This window comes from Phalacrocorax carbo, chromosome 1, assembly GCF_963921805.1.
Source record: "Phalacrocorax carbo chromosome 1, bPhaCar2.1, whole genome shotgun sequence".
Classification (NCBI taxonomy): domain Eukaryota; kingdom Metazoa; phylum Chordata; class Aves; order Suliformes; family Phalacrocoracidae; genus Phalacrocorax; species Phalacrocorax carbo.
In genome coordinates this window covers 54,891,511-54,910,580 of record NC_087513.1, presented here as the reverse complement: position 1 = coordinate 54,910,580, position 19,070 = coordinate 54,891,511, and the positions used below count along the sequence as shown (strand labels likewise).

General features: G+C 39.2%; 1 protein-coding gene across 12 annotated transcripts in view; it reads right to left on the bottom strand.

Annotated features, from left to right (window-relative positions):
- ATF7IP (activating transcription factor 7 interacting protein) overlaps positions 1–19,070 on the bottom strand; it is a 108,284-nt gene that overhangs the window by 31,561 nt on the left and 57,653 nt on the right. For 9 of the 12 annotated variants that reach the window (XM_064452873.1, XM_064452878.1, XM_064452895.1 and 6 more), the window contains 9 exons: positions 12,718–12,750; positions 12,401–12,484; positions 8,188–8,333; positions 6,934–7,071; positions 5,035–5,100; positions 4,270–4,343; positions 3,662–3,750; positions 1,718–2,356; positions 59–126 (listed from right to left, as the gene is read on the bottom strand). In XM_064452873.1, coding sequence (XP_064308943.1) covers positions 59–126; positions 1,718–2,356; positions 3,662–3,750; positions 4,270–4,343; positions 5,035–5,100; positions 6,934–7,071; positions 8,188–8,333; positions 12,401–12,484; positions 12,718–12,750 — 1,337 coding nt within the window. The remainder of the gene's footprint in view (positions 1–58; positions 127–1,717; positions 2,357–3,661; positions 3,751–4,269; positions 4,344–5,034; positions 5,101–6,933; positions 7,072–8,187; positions 8,334–12,400; positions 12,485–12,717; positions 12,751–19,070) is intronic. The other 3 variants (XM_064452949.1, XM_064452957.1, XM_064452913.1) reach the window with 1 other exon arrangement.

Sequence of the window (19,070 nt, the reverse complement as noted above, 5' to 3'; positions counted from 1 at the left end):
TTTTCTCCTGTGGATTGTAACTTTAGAATTTTATATAGAAACATAATCAACAACCTACCTGTGTTGTTCCCTCAGCAGTTCGCTTGTTTGCCGAAGTATCTGTTGGTGGCCTGCTTGCCTGGTTTTCTGAGGGGTTAAGAAATTGTTCATTTGCAGTATCTAATCAGTACTGAATACTGCTATACGCTATACAAATTTTGAGGCAATATTCAAAATTTTTTGATGCTAAATATTCACTATGCATCACATTAATAATTGAAAATCAGGTCTGAAAAATATTAAGTATTGAAGATTGAATGCTACCATTTTTCAGCGGGAACAGAAGATACAGAAAAGCAAAATGGCACTTTCCAGCCTACAAGCCGTACGTTTCCTTCCTTAGAAGTCTGACAATGTATTAAAAGTATTTTACGAACAATTCCCTTGCCATCTGAGGACAAAGCATAACTCCAACCTCTCCTCCCTCTGTATGTAAACTGATGAGATATTAAACTGAAAAAAGTTACAATTATTCAACATTTGTGTACAAAAAAATGACTGAATAACGGATGGTTAAACAGACTGCAAAATACATAACTGGGATGATTTATGCAGGGAGACCGAGTATCTTTATTAGCTCAGCCACACATATATCTACACTAGCAACTTAAGCAGAAGTTGCCTGAATATTTGATGTAAAATTTTAAATCCAAATTCTCCCTTCTCATTCCAACCAGGGCTCATCAGCAACAGTGCTGGCCCAAAGCAGTGTTTCCATTCTGGTGACAAAACTACTAGGGTACACACTAAGGCTATGTGAACTGCAGAAAATGAGACACATTTTTGGACCCGTACACCCTTCCTTTGGTCACTATGCCTGATCTGACACAACCCTTTTTAATTTTTATTAAATCATTATATTAGCTTTAGAGCTAAAAATCAATACAAAGCATATAACTGTCTCTATGAAAGACGTATTTTAACATAGGTCACTTAGAGATAAGAAAATGAAATAAAACTAGTTCTGATGTCAAGCTCTGCTTTAGTTCGTTTTAGCATTATATTGTGCCAATGAGAAACTTGCTATAATTCCAACTCACTTGGAAATCTTGAGGACATCTTAGAAAAAAATTTTCAAGGTATGTAAAATCAGAAGTGCAGAGAAGCATCATGGCATGGCCAAAGATGGAGAGAAAGTATTTTAATAGTTAATCTAGATACTTTATTTGAACATTCATTGTGTTCAGAGACTTATTTTAAGTACAATAAATGTACTTGTTTGGAACTAGGCTAGTATTCAGTTGCGTTCTTAACCCCCCACTTTGTTTACATTTAAGCGGTGTGACAATTAAGTTAATCATTATACTTTCCTTCCAGTATGTCTTTTCCTTAGAAAGACAGCCAGATTATTTTGAGAGGCTGTATTAAAAATAAATACCAAGTTGTTAATGGTAGAATAGGAGTTTCTGATTTCATGCTAGGAATGATATAAATCAAATTCTAAAAAGAACAAAGCTTAGAAATTCACACTGTTGATTCCTTCTAAGGAGGGATCATTTTCAACGATGTCTGAAATACATCTATGACAGAAGTGATGCTGATCTTGACAATTTCAACAGCAAGGCAACCCAGAAGAAACATCTCGGTAAAATACAGTAACAAATTTCTACAAGAGTTTTGTGTTTCCCTTTGACAACTATTTTCCTTTCCCAGTGTCAACATTCAAGCATAAACTTACCAACTCTGGGTGCTGTAACGGCAGGTGGTTCAATAGGAGCTGTACTACTAAATGCAGAGAGAGGAATCTTCATCTGTAGGGGGGTTCGACTGCTGGTAGCATTATAAAGTCCTGAAGTACCCACTGTGGGCAAAGGAGTCCTTGTGGCCTGGGCAACAGGATGTGCAGCAGAAACAGCCTGTACTGCCAACGTTGTGCCTATTGACCCAGCACTGGCTGGAGAGTTCCTTTGAATACTAGGACTGGGCACAGACGGGCTGTTATTTGGTTTAGTTGGGTTAGTTGATGCCAAAGACACTGTAGTTTTGGTAAGGCTACCAACTGTAGATGAGCTTTGTACGGATATAAATTCAACGTTGCCTGACTGTTGGTTAGTGACCAAAGTCCCTGTGTGGCCTTGCAGGAGCTGGGGCTGAGATGACACTGCAACAGGTACATGCAAGATTACAGGCAAAGACTGCAATGAGACAGACACTGACTGAGTGCTGCCACTGGGTACTTGGTTAGCGCCTACAACCGTAGCTGTGTTAGATGTGGGAAGAACTGTTGTTGTAAAAGAGCTGGTGGAGGTCACTGGAGTCTGAGGCTTAGGTTGTCCACTGACAACTGTCGGAGGAGCAGCGAGGCTGGAAGCTGGCACTACACATACACACACACACAAAAAAAAAAAACAAAACCAAAAACACAAAAAACAAGTATGTGAACCAAGTGGGAACTTTCACTCCAACACAACAAATGGAAATTATTTACAATGAGGGTGGTGAGACACTGGAACAGGTTGTCCAGAGAAATTATGAATGCCCTATCACTGTAAGTGTTCAAAGTCAAGCTGGACAGGGCTTTGATCAATCTGATCTAGTGAAAGATGCCCTGGCCCATGACAGGGGGTGTTGGACAAGGTGATCTTCAAAGGTCTCTTCCAACCCAAACCATTCTATGATTCTATGAGAAATGTGGTATAAGATTAACATTTGTAAAGAAAGGCTATAGATACTCTTTTTCTGTTGTACACTGATATTCAATGGCCTAGTTAAAGATACAGTCAATACTGTATTTCTGTTTGAAAGAACTATACGCAAATGGCAAAAAAGAACTATGACACAAACAGGCCTGAAGAAAGCTCCAAGATTTAACTGTTGAAAACACATGAAATATAGCATTTTAAACACTTGTTACAGAAACGGTAGGACAACTGGTCCTTCATAAAACACAAGAAAATAAGTCAGTTATGACTAACTTGCTTTGTATAGGTAGGACCTTGTATCCAGAAGGTTTTACTGAAACCAAAGATTAATGTGTCAGAGAAGATACTTGGTTTTGTGCAACAAAAAAATCAGGATTAAATCTAAAGATCAGGAGCGTAATACACTAGAGAACACTAGTATATGCCTACTATGAGACGATTCTGTGGAAAAGATGCAGCATCCAATATTAGGTAGACTATTTTTAAAACCAAGGATGGTGTGACTACAATGAATGTAATTAATGGTGGTTTTGACTCTACATTCTCTATCAAATCCTAATCTAGGAATTAAATTTTTCAACTCGATTCCCTTAAGAAATGGGGCTTTTGACTTCATCTAGTTTCCCACTCAACTTCTGTAGCCATTAGTTAGAGAGGAAGGTATCAGCATGATATGGCCTTTAAGCCATGTGTTGCGCTCCTTGGCCGCTGAGAAACTGCAGGTTTTTCCACTATATGAAGCAACAAGTCTGCTGAAGCATCTTGTTTACCCCTATGTTCTGGCTGGCCAAACCAAAAAAATTTTTGCTTACCTGGTAAACAAACTACACAACTATAAACTGGGAATGTGGTAGGGAGCTAAAAAGAATTATTTTTGAATTCATAAAACCCAGTTTTGCTTTGTTGAGTTAGTTACTTATTTAATAGAAAGCAATAAAGCTGTTGAAAAGTGTGTCTATAGTCCATAGGCAGTTTCTCACCTGTATTCACAGGGGCTTGAAAAGTTGCTGGCGTGCTGTCTCCTACATTCCTCTTAGACTCCAGCATCTGCCTCACTGTACCGGCATTTCTACGGAATGAAGTTTCAATTAGCATTTCCTAATGAGCCACACCAGATATAATTATGAACAGTACAATAATGAAAAAACCACCTTATTTTACAGCTATTCTTTTAATTGATATTTTCTAAACCCATTTATCCTTTGCCCTCCATGCAAATTAACTTTGGATATTCCCCTACTAAAAAAAAATTTAAAAAAATAAAAAATGCAGAATTATTTGTAAATTTTCAAGTGCTTGCACCAAGTTTGCCTTTCACCATAAGAATTTTCCCTTCTTTGAAATTAAACTTCCGTTTTTATCCATTATTTTTTAACTGCTCATCTCAGTTTACCTAAGAATGGATTCAGTACTGTCCATTTATGACTTCTGTGAAAAAAAAATCCAATTTTACAATTGAAGAGCAACGAAGGAAAAAGGAAGAGCACTTCAATTTAAAAAAGAAAATACAGGAATTATCCATTACATTACGTATCTCAAGTGTCCTATTGTAAATTTTAACATGGTCATAGTAATGCGGTTTGCTCACCGATATGTCACATTGCTTGTGTTTGCAGTGTCACTTGCTACTTTCCCTGGAGACACGGGGGCATTTGGTGAATTCTACAAAAGAAAAACAGGGAGAAAGACAGACGCCACAACAAAACCACCATAAGTCAGCTTGCAGACTTATGCTTTCATTGTATTTCATATTTGCTAATTTCTGTGTGAGATGTACATTTTCTGGAGCCAACACTGCAGGAGAACTTGACATGTTTTACAGTCCCCCAAAACCTCCTTGGTCCTACCTGCCTCCCTCTTCTACATCCTTCTTTTTTAAAACTCCCTTGCCTTCAGGTTTTTAACATAACAATCAAAATTTCTTCTTGAATGCTAGTGGACTTTTAGCTTCCAGTTCTTCACAGTAATTAATCAAAAATATTAATTCTAGACACAGAGAAATACTATTGTTTTCATTGATTCCTCCCCTTTCCCCCCCTCCACCCCCAAAATCAAGGTACTGGGATTCACAGTTATGTACTCTCTACTCTTTGTATTGAAGTGAGATTTACTTACATACAGTCTAAGGTGCTTGCACACTAATAATGCCTAAAGAACCTTCTGCACAAATCAGAACTACATAACAGATGTGAAAAGACTATTCTTTGATATCACTGCCTTTAACCAAACGAGACAAACCTACTTGTGAACACCATTGAACAAGGTCACACCTTTCTGCATATAAAATGTCTTTGTTTTTCAACACAAGGTTTAGGCTAACTCAGAAAAACAAATGTAACAAATTAGTTCTTACTTCCTGCCTTTTCTTCAAGTCCTCCCTGGCTGCTCCAAACCGCTTTGTCAATCTAGCAATTTTTGCCTAAATGGGAAGAAGATGAAAACAAAAGCAAAACCATAAATAACCTCCCCAATAACCATCAAAGACATTATACAAACTAAAAGATATATAATTAAGACATCAAGTCAAATGCTGTTTTTGAATCAGGGGAAATTACTTTCCTCAAATACAGTACAACTATGTTACTTCAGAGCAGCAGAAAGACAGACCCATGTATAACAATCAACATATCTTAGAGACAACTTGAATTATATTCCTTCCTATTCACAACTGCACAAACAGAATCCATTTTGCAGAGGTTCATGCAACATTCTGTATGAATGAAAGCAACTGAAAGTATTTGACTGTTTTAATTTCTTATGTAACAACCATATTGAAAAATTCACCCCTTTTTGGCTTTCATATTATGTCTTCTTCCCCCATTTATCCTATTTCTCCCTCTCACTGATACACTACATAGCACACACACACCTTACTGCCAGCTTTGTTGCACTCTATTTGATGTTCAGGTGTCAGGTTCATTATCTGCTTATGCACCATCCTTACGTATCATTTTTTACTTCTTGCGCTTCCCTCAATATACTGTTTGGTGACCATTCCTTCCATAATTATCTCAGCATTACAAGATCCTAATTTACCCTGTCTAGGTTGCAGTTCTGATAGCTGACTTATTCTGGAGGCAGTAGCTACGCCACTTCTTCTAAGCAGGTATTTTGGGGTTTTTGCACAGAAAGAAGAGTTAAATTCTTTTTACAAACTTTTACAACACTAGGAAAACAGAAGTTTTAAAAAAAATCAGCAGGTTTTGTATACCATGATTTCAGAATTCTTTACGTAAGAGGTGGTCTACTTAGAAACCTCACCTCTTTCACATTTTTACAAAGCAACATTACAGGCTACAATTACAGTCTGCCTTTAATTACATTTATATTTCAATTTCTGTTATCTTTTACAATGTATTGGCCTTTTGGAGCACCATGCATAATAAAACCATGTAAGCTTAGATTGTGAGTATATTAATATCAACAAATTCACAGCCTTGTAAGAAATTATTAATTTGACACTGTAGTTGATGGCTAAAGACAACGATAAACTTAAAGCGTCTTAGATAACGCTTAATAAAAACTCTATAAAGTAACATAAAAGGTCTGGGCAGTGAGGGGGAAGAGTTATATAGTACTAACCGGTCTGGCAAGCTCCATACTTTTTTTATGTTACAAGTAGAATGGCCTTGTTGTTCAAATTTGTTATGACATAAGCTTTTAATTGTCTTGCCACTTCAAAATCCTTTGATTTTGGTCATGTTCCTCATCTCACCACTATGTACATAATTTCTATAAAGAATGCATTGAACACTACCTATTTGTTTCCTTTCTAGAACATAATTATTCAGTTTGAGGAAATTACATGGGTAAGTATCATGTGATGGTTTTTTGTTCGAATATTCTACAAAGTCTAGTGCTATTGTCCTCTCCTTTCAGCACTTTTCTGTTTTTAAGCAAATTTCTGGCTCCATAGAGGCATTAGATGTTTTCATACTTAACATTTATTTGAAGGATGTCTAAATGGAACAGAAGAGTGGAAAAACAGTTTACTAACAGCTAATGAATCAGTTTGCCAGAAGGAAGATTTGCCTTTGGGTTTTTTTGATGATTAATTGGTTGCTTTCTTCTTTCTGAGTAGGGAAACGGAATTTTACAACTCAAAAGGAGCATTACTATTTGCTGCTTCGCCCCTACTCCCTAGAGTTAAAATGGCTTCCCTACTGACAACTACAGAAGACTTACTTCTAAATGTTGAGGAACTTATTCTAAAATTTGATTCTAGTATGCAGTTCAACACACAAATACTCACCTGTAGTTCAGTAAGCACAGTTTTATGCCTCTTGTTACATTCTACTTTCTCTATTCGAGTTTTCAAGTCTGCCAGAGTCTTGTCAAATACAGCACACTGTAAAGCAGTAAGTTTTTCTTCTAACAGTCTCTGGATAACCTGCAATAATATTATTAAAAAAAAAAAAAAAAAAAAGAAAAATAACAATGCAATCCCAGGATTTGGGAGACCATCTATAAAAATATCCTCAACTCTTAACCAGTATCCTGCTACAAGTAAATCTATAGTCACCAATGAGCACGTGGTTGCATAGCTAAGAAAAGTTTCTACATCCATTCTGGCAAATACAAATGGTCCCTCTTTGCCATTAACTCAAGAAATTAATTTCATTGCAGTATAATAAGTGTACAAAACCTTGTTACATAGAAAAAGAACCTTAATAACAGAAGATATTTTCATAAAGTACTGTGTTTACACAGATTAACAGAAAAATAAGGAAAAATTATTGAAAGGAACACTGGCATTCAAAAAACCAGAAACTAAAGACATTTAACAAAACTTTGTTTCAAAGATGCATTTTCTCCTAGGAGAAATGCTGAGTGTTGCTTTTCTTGCAGAAGCTAAAAATTGAAGAGGGACTGATTTCTGCAAAGATTACTTGCTATACTTATTATTTAATCTTTTTCTCCCTCCTACACCTATTGCAGTGGAAAAATTTTCTTTAGGAAACAAAAATAAGCAACAAAGACTGTTCTCTGCACCTTACATTAATGAAGTTACAACACACACTAGCTAACTCATGGAAGATGGGCACAATTGGTTGTTTTTTTTCTTCAGGACCATAGGTTTCTTTACATGCTCTGTAAAAATCTGCAAAACACTATGTTGACTGCACTCGTGTTTGGAGACAGACTTTCTTTAAAGCTAGGCACACAATAAAGCACACCACAAGTAAACCTTTATGATACTGAAATACCTCCTTTGCTAAGATTCTCCATCTATGGTCACATGAGACTTAAGTGTTTATCACATTTCAAATATACTCTTGCAGCATAGTTTTTAAGTGATATTTGGTCTCTTCTTAAAAGTAGGGATATATAGGACTTTATATGAATTAAGCCCCCTTTGTTATTTGAATTACGTCCAATTTTCAACCACAAAAAAGAGAAAGTGTTTGGGTGGGCGGGAGTGTGTGGGAAAGGGTAGCTAATTCAAAGATGGTAAGGCAAGTGACAGGTGTGTGTTTGCCATCTTTGCTCTGCACCTCCATTCTACCTTTTGTAATTTTTGGTCAACATCCCTTCTGGCTGTAATTTTTACTTGGAGTTCTGCTTCATAATCTTCTCCCATGTACCGACGACGTTTAGAATGAACACTGTCCATGTCCTCAGATCTGGAACGTTTTCTCCTTGACACTTCACCTGGAACAATTAGATACAACTGCTCGTGAGGAACCTTTGAAAAAACAGGTATCTGCAAAATGTTGTTATTATTATCCTCCAGTTCCTCCTGCTCCTATCAGCATCATCCTATAATGAAACATGGCTTCAGAGAAGCAAAACAAAACCCTCTCCTGAAAACGGAATCCTCTTCTCAGGATTCCAGCCAAATAAAACTACATCTTATTCTGCCTGTGTCAGCAATTAACTTTTTTTCTACCTGCCATGAAGTTTTAACCTGTACCTGCAATCCTTGACTGAAAAAGCAGTCAAACCTTTTTCTTACTTCTTGGGTAAGAAGGAAAGTAAAAATCTAACACAAGAACAGGCTCAAAACAGAACTATATTATAAAATAATTTTCATCACAGTGATGAAGCACAAAAGAACCAAGACGACCTCATTCACTCCTCCAGCTCCTGTCACTGTATCCTCCAGAGATCCACATATAAAACTACAAGCCTAGGCAAGTTATCATGAAGGGAAGCTACAGAGCATACTGTGGGTACCTGACCACCACCAAAACACCAAAGACCATAGCCCCCAACCCCTCCGCCCCAAACCCTGAGGATGATACAGAAAGACAGAATTAGTAGTACATCTATGAAGATTCACTGGAGTCTGAAACAGCGAACAGCGTAACAAAAAGTCACTTTCCACTGCCATTTTTTCTTTACTTGTGTTACATCCACTCTGTGAATCATATTTCTAACTTCACAGACTTCTTATAGTCTGATTTTTTGATGGTCAGATTTCCGATGGTTTCGGTCTCATCTGATTTTCTGATGGTTTCATTTTTTTTGAAAGTTACACTAAAAACCCACTAATACACTAAAAATTATCAAAAGGTAATGTTTTATAGGGCCACAGGGCTCTTCATAAACATCTGCAGAATGCTGAGTATTTGCAAGCAATATACACGTTTAAGGTATGAGTTTTTCTTTTTTCTTTTTTTTTGTTTTTAGAATGACAGTAAACAGTGGAAAAAGAAGGGGGGGAAACTACATCTCCAGCTTTCTTCCATCCATCAGGAAAACTTGTAGAAATAAGATTTTTTTAAAAATCTGAATAGTTAGAACACTGTTCCCAGACTAGTGAAGACAAGTTTATCAGGATCTTCCATACAACTCTCTTCTACTCCCAGTCAGCCTCTTTAGAAAAAGCCTAACCACTGAATAATACAACAAGTAGTTTGGAACATGTAAGAGCTACTTACACATTTAACAGAACATGCTTAATATTCAGGTAATTTGTTCTGAAGCAGATGCTACATCTAATTTTACTGCAGTAAGATTCTCTTTGAAGAGCTTCAGGGTGCTTGCTACTAATGGAAGGGATATATAAAGGAAACTGACTTCTAGAAAACTCTAGCAGCTTCTAATGAGCCACATCAGCTTTTCTTGATCAAAGGGTGCTTTGTGCTTATGTTCCAGCTGATTCCTTATGGAGGCTCAAACACTCTTTCCGCAGGTACCAGGGAGAAGCCTGTATTACTGTTGGACCCAGAGCAGCTAACAAACATAGGACTTTGCACGGCGGGGTTGCACAGAAGGGGCATGGTCCCTGCACTCAGTAATGGTAGCAATGTGCCACGTGTTGTGGTCTTCGGCAGCTACTGGAACAACTCTCCTGGTAATGTCACAGCCTCCACCCAGACTGAGCTATTCTAGGGGAAGATACGGCTTTACAAGAATTGGGGTGCAGGGATTATACAGGGCCTCCCATTCTGCCTGAGGCAATGGCAGAGGGAGATGAGCATCTTGGCTACAGAAGGTGCAAACTAGTGGGAGAGCTATGTTGCCAAGTTAAAGGAGCTATGGGAGGAGGTCGGGGGTGGCACAGCATCAGAAATTATGAGAAACAGCTTGACTGGATATACTCCAAGATCCTACAGCCTCAAGAACGGTAACCCCCAGCTGTACCAATGGAGGTACAGTCAGAGCTTGAGCTTATCCAGATGGGAAATGGAGACTCCCATGATGACAAAGGCTGGGAGCACCAGGACAGCAGCTCCCACTCTGCCTACAGATGTACAAGACAGTGAGATTGGCTTCAGTGCCCTCACAGCAGACATGGGGCTGGGAGCTGTGCCCCGTGAGATGTCTGAACTGGCTAAGCCTGAGCCATGCAACAGCACTGTATTAGTACCCAGTGACTCTCTGCCTACAGGGAGGGGTAGCCTTCATCTGTTAGGGACAAGTGACCTATGAGAAAGATAAAAGCACTATATGGGTGGGAATGGGGTCAAGAAAGCCAAAGCTCACCTTAAGCTGAATCTGGTGAGGGACATGAAGGGCAACAAGAAGGGCTTCTACCAATATACCAACAGCAAAAGAATAACTAGGGTAAATATGTCAACCCCCCCTGCTGAATGAGGCAGGGGAGCAAGTGACAAAGGACACAGAAAAAGCCCAGGCACTCAATGTCACCTTTGCCTCAGACTTTAATGAGAAAACTTGCCTTCAGCAATGGCAGCTCCCCGAGACCAGTGGGACAGCCTGGAGCAAAGGCAGACTTGCTCTCGGTGGAGGAACATTGAGTTAACATTTAAACACACCGGACATACACAAGTCTATGCAAGTCACAGGGATGCACTCCCAAGTGCTTAGGAAGCTGGCTAAGGTAACTGCAAGGCCACTCTCAACCTCTGAAAGGTTGTGGAAATATCTGAAGGTTCCTGGAGACAGGAGTAACATTTGCTTTCTTCTAATCTTCAAGAAGGGCAAGAAGGACCCAGGGAATTACGGGATGGTCAGCCACATCTCAGTCCTTAAGAATGTGATGGAGCAAGTAATTCTAGAAATCATCCCTAAACATATTAAGACGGTGGTGAGGGGGAATAGTCAGAATGGATTTATCAAGGCGAAATCATGCTTCATCAGCCTGACAGCCTTCTATGATAAGGTGATTGGCTTGGTAGATGAAGGGAGAGCAGTGGATGCTATTTATCTGATCTTTAGTAATGCTTTTGACATCCAAAACATCCTCAGAGACGAACTCATGATGTATGGCCTAGATAAATGTATTGGCTTAACTGCTGGGCGCCAGGAGCTGTGATTGATGGCATGAAGTCCAGTTGGAGCTCATCACAAGTAACATACACCAGCAGATGATATGGGTACCAACGCTAATGTCTTCATTAATGACTTAAGATAATAGGTTATAGGGCACCCCCAGCAATTTGTAGAAAAACCAGAAGGAGTGGTTGCTACACTAGGTGGTTATGCTGCCATTCAGAGTCACCTTGACAAGCTGGAGAAATAGGCCAACAGGAACCTCATGAAGTTCGACAAAATGAAAAGTCCTACACTTGGGCAGGAATAAACCCATGAATTAGTACAGGCTGGGAACTGACTGGCTGGAAAACAGCTTTGCAGAGAAGGCCCTGGTGGTCTTCATGTACATCAAATTGAACATGAGCCAGCAATATGCTCTCCTGGCAAAGAAGGCCACCACCATCCTTGGCTGCCTGAGGAAGAGTATCACCAGCTCTAATCAGCACCGTGAGGCTGAACCTTGTGTCCAGTCTTGTGTCCAGTTCTGGGCTTCTAAATACAAGACAGACATGAGCATACTGGAGAGAATTCAGTGTAGGGCCACAAAGATGTTTGATGGACTCGAGCGTTCATCATATAAGGAAATGACAGCTGGCATTGTCCAACTGGATAAGGCAGTTAGGGGAGATTTTATTATGTGTGTAAATTACCTGATGGGTGGAGAGCAAAAAAGACAGAGCAAGACTCAGTACCAGTAAAAGGACAAGAGAAATAGATGCAAACTGAAATACAGGAAAGTCCATTCAAACATATAAAAACTTTTACTGTGAGGGTGGTCAAACACTGGAAGGGGAACAATGGAAGGTTGTGGAGTCTCCATCTGTGGAGATACTCAAAACCTGTCTGGACATGGTTCCGAGCAACCTGCTCTAGTTGACCAGGTTTTGAGCAGGGGGTTTGGACTAGAGAATCTCCAAAGGTCCCTTCCAACCTCAACCATTCTGTGTTTCTAACACATGCCACCAGTGAATTATAATATTTTTAACATTACGTACTTTTCTCTGCATGTTTCTCTTCTTTGTGGGCCTCTTCTTCCTTATCCTCATCACTCTCCTTTATTGTCTCCTCCTCCACCTCTTCTACAAACAGAAGAAAAAACCCCATGCATTACTTATGTTGACCTACAGAAGTCTCATAAGAGTCCTTATTTTGACCAACAAACTTAGAACACTTACATACGACCATATTGGGGAATGCAAGAGAAATAAGTACGACACAGAGGGAATGCAGAGATTAAGAAAATCAGATACCTTCAGAGCAAAAACTTGAATGACCATATAACACAGTAAGATTCACTTCTGGATTTGCTTACCTTTAAAATTAACAGAATGCCTCGAAGTTACCTCTGAAATAAAACAGTGTATTTTTATGTAATTAAAGTTCTCAATAAATTATTTTAGTTTGTTTTTTTTTTACTTAGGAATAAAGTATAAAAATTTCAGTAACCAAATACTAATATGTTTCTCTATTTATTTACAATTGGCAAATTCACCCATAATCTTAATGGTAGAAAGGCCTAGATTCTTTTCTTTAAAAACACAAATTTTCATTTAAAGTTTCTTCCTAATGCAAAAGTATCACAGTTTATGACTAGTCATTTAAAAACAGTTTAGAAAAATCTTAAATAAAGAAAAATCTGAAATAACATCCCCAAATGTACACAGGTTAAAATGAAAACTGCTAACACTTCCTGAAAGCTGTTATTAATGTTCCATGAACTTCCATTATGTGTTTTGTACTGACTATATTTGCTACCCCCTATGCTTGCCGTATACAACATAAACCTATTACTTTTTACACTATCTATGCATAATATAACAGAACAACCCAGCACTGTCATGCACATCTTGATCTGTACACTTCTCCAATTTCCTATTTTCATGTTGTTATTACAGCAGAGTTTACTAGCTTTTTAGAGAAAGTTCTGGCTGCAAAGATATGTTTGATGCTTTCTTAACACCAAATTTTACTTCTGTTATGAAGAACATTTGAATGATTTAAAATAAGTCGCCTAATAGAGTAAGGAAGGAATCAGAACCCCAAAAACAGTAATTATGAGATTTAAAAAATTTTGATAATTTATGCAAGAAACAATATAATACCACATAAATTCATCAAAACCACTCATTTATTTTTAAGGTAAAAAAATGGCAGAGTGCAAATGCCACCTTCTTTTTAAGCCTTATAGATAAGCTTCTTGTATTTAATTGTTATCAATAAAACAGGACTCGTTTACCAAAGAAACCAAAGGACAGTCATTAAGTTCAAGAGTACTTTTTCAACAATATACAGATTTTAATATTCAACTAAAAGATACACATATTCCATAGGAACATAAACATACTTTGAATGTTTTTAAAATATAATGCTACAAGTTTCAAAGCTGAGCTTTTTGAGTTCTATGTAGGGAACAAAGTCATTTCAGGGATGAGAAAGTCCCTTCCTTACAATCTTCCATCACTGTGAACAAATATAGCTTGTTTAACTAAAAGTGGTTTAAACACGATGTCCAGCTAAAACACTCCAGTTAAGAAGGTTCAAACCATAATACAGAGATAATTTTACAATTGGCTATCAGCTTATTTTTCACTAATAAGCTGCGATCTCATTATCCTGATGCTAGACGGGCAGAACCAAGGAATGCAATCCTTTGAAAAAACAGTAATTTCATTATACTGTTATCACTGTATTTATCCCAGTCATCTAAGTAAGTCACGCTATTTGCTGTGGATCTGAAAACAAAGGTGGGTTTGTGTGTGTGGTTTGTTTTTTTTTTTTTTACTAGGTGTTTGCCTGTCACTAAAGAGTTGAAAATTCCTCTTAATTTCTACAACTGGAAGCATTTAGATCTGCTTAGTGACTGACTGCATATTTGGATGTCAGTTCTGCTAAAATATACATATAAATAGAAATAAAAATAATGAGTAAGCCTAAGAGCATCTGAACAGTACTTGCAAGTTACTCTGGATTGCACAGTCATACTCTCACTATTCCATAATCATGGAACTGCAACATTATCCTTATAATTGGCTAGAACTGACGTGCAAAGACAGCAATCACAAGAAAGTACAAAACCACAGCCTTTCTAAGTAATGAATCCTTGATCAAACTCTACCCAAAAGTTATTATAAAACAGAAATACTGATTCCACCCCCACCCCCCCAGTGAAACATGACAGGATTTGACTATTTTTGTTGAGGAATACATCATAGATTCATGTGTGTTCAATGGCATCATCATGATCTAAACAAGCTGGAGAAATGGGATGACAAATGCTTTATGATATTCAACAAGGACAAATACAGAAGTTCTGCACCTGGGACACAGAACCCTTATAAAAATGACATAGACTAGGGCCTGCTTGGCTGGGGAGCACCTCTGCTTTGAGGACTTGCACAGACAGCAAGCAAAGCATGAGCCAAGAGCATGCCCTGGCAGAAAAGGAGGTCCACAGATAGCATCCTGAGCTGCATTTACAGGAACAGAGCCCGTGTACCATAAGAAGTGGTTATTGCCCTTCACTTGGCACTTGTTATGCCATCTCTTGCTAAGAAGTAATAGACTGCTAGGGGCTGGTGAACATGACCTGTAAGAGAGGCTGAAGGAGCTGGGCTTGTTCATCATGGAGAAGACAAAGGTTAATGAGGACTTAAAACCAGCTTTCCAATACCTGTTAGGTGGCTTCTGAGAAGATGGAGCCAGGTTCATTGTAAAGGTCCGTGGCAAAGGATAAGAGACAACATGTGTAAGCAGAAACAAGACATTCCATCCAATAGAAAGAAAAACATTTCCAACTTGAAGGGAGTCATTGCAACAGGTTGCCCAAAGAGGACGTCCAGTGTTCATCAGTGGAAGTTTTCAAGACCTAACTGGATAAAGTTCTGAGCTACCTTGTCTAATCTCACTGCTGACCCTACTCTGAGCAGGAGGCTGGTCTAGAAACCTCGAGGTCCCTTCCAGCCTGAAATGCTCTACTATTTGGTTACAACTTTTCCTGCCTATATAACTCCTCCTACAAAATGTATATAAAAATATTATCAAGTGATTCAAACTTAAAGCACAGTATTGTCATCTTTAGTTGTTTATTACCACATTTTTATTTGATAAAAAAAAATCCTTAGAAGGACTTGAAAGATTACAACTGATGGAATTCAACATCCATTAATCGGTCCTCCAAAGTCTGTCGGACAGAAGCGTACCTGATTTCTGGTTTGCAAAATCCAGTGGCTCAAAAATCCAGCGGCTCAAAAATCCAGCAGTTGTGTTTTGTCTGCTCTGTATTTAAGAAACCTCTTTCCACCATATATTCAGCTGCTGTTTGCAGATATTATAGACCTCCTCCTACTTCTGGATGCCACATTCTCCTACTGGATGAACCAAACTTATGTTCTTTTAGGCTTTCCAGTATAAAGTTTGTTTCCCAAATGCTGAAATATTTTTTTTGCAGATGTCTAGAAGGCAGATCGTGCTTGACAAACCTGGTGTCCTTCTATGACAAAGTAACTTGCCTGGTTGACATGGGATGGGCAGTGGACATTGTTTTCCTGGACTTCTCCAAGGCCTTTGATACGGTCCCCCATAGTCTCCTCCTGAAGAAATTGATGAGTTATGGCCTAGACAAATGGTCTGTGCAGTGGGTGGGGAGCTGGCTGACAGGCCTCACCCAAAGGGTGGTTGTAAATAGCTCTTTCTCAAACTGGCAACCTGTCACAAATGGAGTCCCCCAGGGATCGATATTGGGACCAATGTTATTCAACATCTTTATAAGTGATCTGGACAACAGCATCAAGTGTAGCCTGATGAAGTTTGCTGATGACACCAAGTTGAGTGGGAAAGTAGACACTCCAGAAGGGAGAGCTGCTCTGGAGGAAGATCTGGATAGGCTGGAGGAGTGGGCCAGCAAGAACCTTATGAAGTTCAGCAAGGACAGGTGTAACCATCATGCACCTGGGAAAACATAATCCGTGAGTGCAGCACAGACTGGGATCTACCTGGCTGGAGAGCAGCTCTGTGGAAAGGGACCTGGGGGTCTTGGTGGACAGGAAGCTCAACATGAGCGAACAGTGTGCTGCTGTGGCCAAGAAGGCCAACAAGATGCTGGGTTGCATCAAAAAGGGCACTGCCAGCAGAGAGAAAGAAGTCATCATCCCACTCTACTCAGCGCTTGTCAGGCCACACCTCGAGTACTGTGTACAGTTCTGGTCCCCTCTATACAAAAAAGATGTGGACAGGCTGGAAGGGGTCCAGAGAAGGGCCACCAAGATGATCAAAGGACTGGGAAGCCTGCCATATGAGGACAGGCTGGGAGAACTGGGTTTGTTCAGCCTTGAGAAGAGGAGGCTTTAGAGGGGATCTCATCCCCATGTACCAGTGCTTAAGGGGTAGCTACAAAGAAAATGGAGACTCCCTTTTTACACAGAGTCACATGGAGAGGACAAGCAGGAATGGACACAAGTTGCTCTTGGGGAGATTCCGATTGGACACCAGAGGGAAATATTTCACAGTGAGGACAGTCAACCATTGGAATAATCTCCCCAGGGAAGTGGTTGACTTGGCCGTGTTGGACACCTTCAAGAGTTGTCTGGACAGGGTGCTGGGCTATCTTGGCTAGACCGTGCTCTTCCTAGAAAGGTTGGAGTAGATGATCCCTGAGGTCCCTTCCAACCTGGGATTCTGTGATTAACAAGTGAAGACTAACTGGAGATCGTATCACTGCCTTCCATTACATAATGAGAGGGCAGAGAGAAGATGAAGCCACTGCTCTTTAAGGTACACAGCAACAGGACAGGAGGCGATGGACACAAGTTGTAACACAGAAGATTGCAATTAAGCAGAAAGTTTTTACACTGTTGAGGCTGGATAAATATTAGGCTACCCAAGGAGTAGTTGTGGTATATCCATCCTTGGAGATGCACAAAAGTATACTGCCAAGGTCCCTGAGCCATCTGCTATAACTGGACCTGCTTTGAGTAGGTGGTTGGAATAAAGACCATCAGAGGTTTGAATTAAAATTACTCTGCAATTCCATCGTCTTCCCTGTTGCGCTCTCATGTACCTTTTCCAGTCCTGTGACAACTTCTTTGATATGGGGAGGGGGAAGGAAACAGAATTCTAGAAGATGTTTATGAATGTGGTGTCCCATAATGAAGTTTTCCTCAGTTCCTTCATTTATTCCCAGCTTTCTTCATCTGCTAATGTATCAATATTTTCACAAAACTACCTACTATAATCCTGGAAAATCGTTCTTGAGTCGTGAGTCAGTTCTATCTTCCTATCAAGTTATGAAAATTTTCATACTCGTCTGTACCATTTTGTAATTAACCACAATGAGTTTCATCTGCCTTTTTTATACTCCAGTCATTCAGCATTGTAAGATTCTTCTACAGCTCCTCACAGTATCATGGGCAAACTCTCATCTTGCTTGTCACCCTTCATTTTAGGTAAATTTTTAATTCTGTCACACACCACAGTCTCTGGAACAGATCACTGTAGGTTTAGTTTCCATTCTTCAAATCATTATTTCCTCCGTGAGGACTTTCTGTCTTATCCAAAGACAGTTCAGTTTCCAGAAGTTCTTGGTAAGAAATAATTTTGTTTGGATATCCAAAAGAATTCAAGTACATCACTCAGGTCTTCCTTGTCACATTCTTGTTTACTTACCTAAAGAGCTCCAACGTTTTCTAATGTATGATTTTCCACTACCAAAACCTTAAGTGACAACATAGCCATTATATTTACTAATTATACATGAGAAAAAGATTCTATTAATCTGCCCATTTGTAGAAAGTCTTCTAGTACCATTCTTCATATCATTGTTAAGGCCATGCTGGTTTTCATCTAGACTTTTTGAAAACTGTACTTTTCAACTGAGCAGCTTGCACCTGTGCCTCCAATATAGCATCTTCAAATGATCTCCATATAGTCTCCACAGATTTAATCCTCAAAGACTCTTTCCAAAAGTTAAGTTTTATCTTCTAAGATAACTGTTTTCTCCTACAATTGTTTCCTGCCCCTGCAACCTTTCTGCTATTGCCTTTGTCACTGAAAGACTGAAGTTGGTGAAAGGACGGCAAAATTGTTGTAGTAATACCATGTTAAATTTAGTACAAAATGGGTCCCCAAAAAATTAGCTTGAAAAATTTCACACAGAATATACTATTCAGAAAAATTTATAATCCTTTTTCTGCAACTTGATGGGCAAACTTTATGAATCTTAGAATGCAGAAATTAACATACGACTTCTGGTTGAGGACCGAGCATACTTCACAATGGTCAGTTTTCATTTCATGAACAGTCTCAGTTATAGTCACACAACTGTAAAAGTCAAACTGTTACAGCTAATAAATAAAACAACTAGTCAAGAGAATCTGAGAATTAAGAGCAGCCCTGCAGAGAAGGGCTTGAGGGTACTGGTGGACGAGAAGCTGGACATGAGCCAACAATGCGGACTTGCAGCTCAGAAGGCCAACTGTATCCTGGGCTGCATCAAAAGCAGCATGGCCAGCAGGTCAAGGGAGGTGATTTTGCCCCTCTGCTACACTCTGGTGAGACCCCACCTGGAGTACTGTGTCCAGCTCCAGAACCCTCAAGCACAAGAAGGACATGGAACTGTTTGGAGCAGGTCCAGAGGAGAGCCACAAAGATGATCAGGGGGCTGGAGCACCC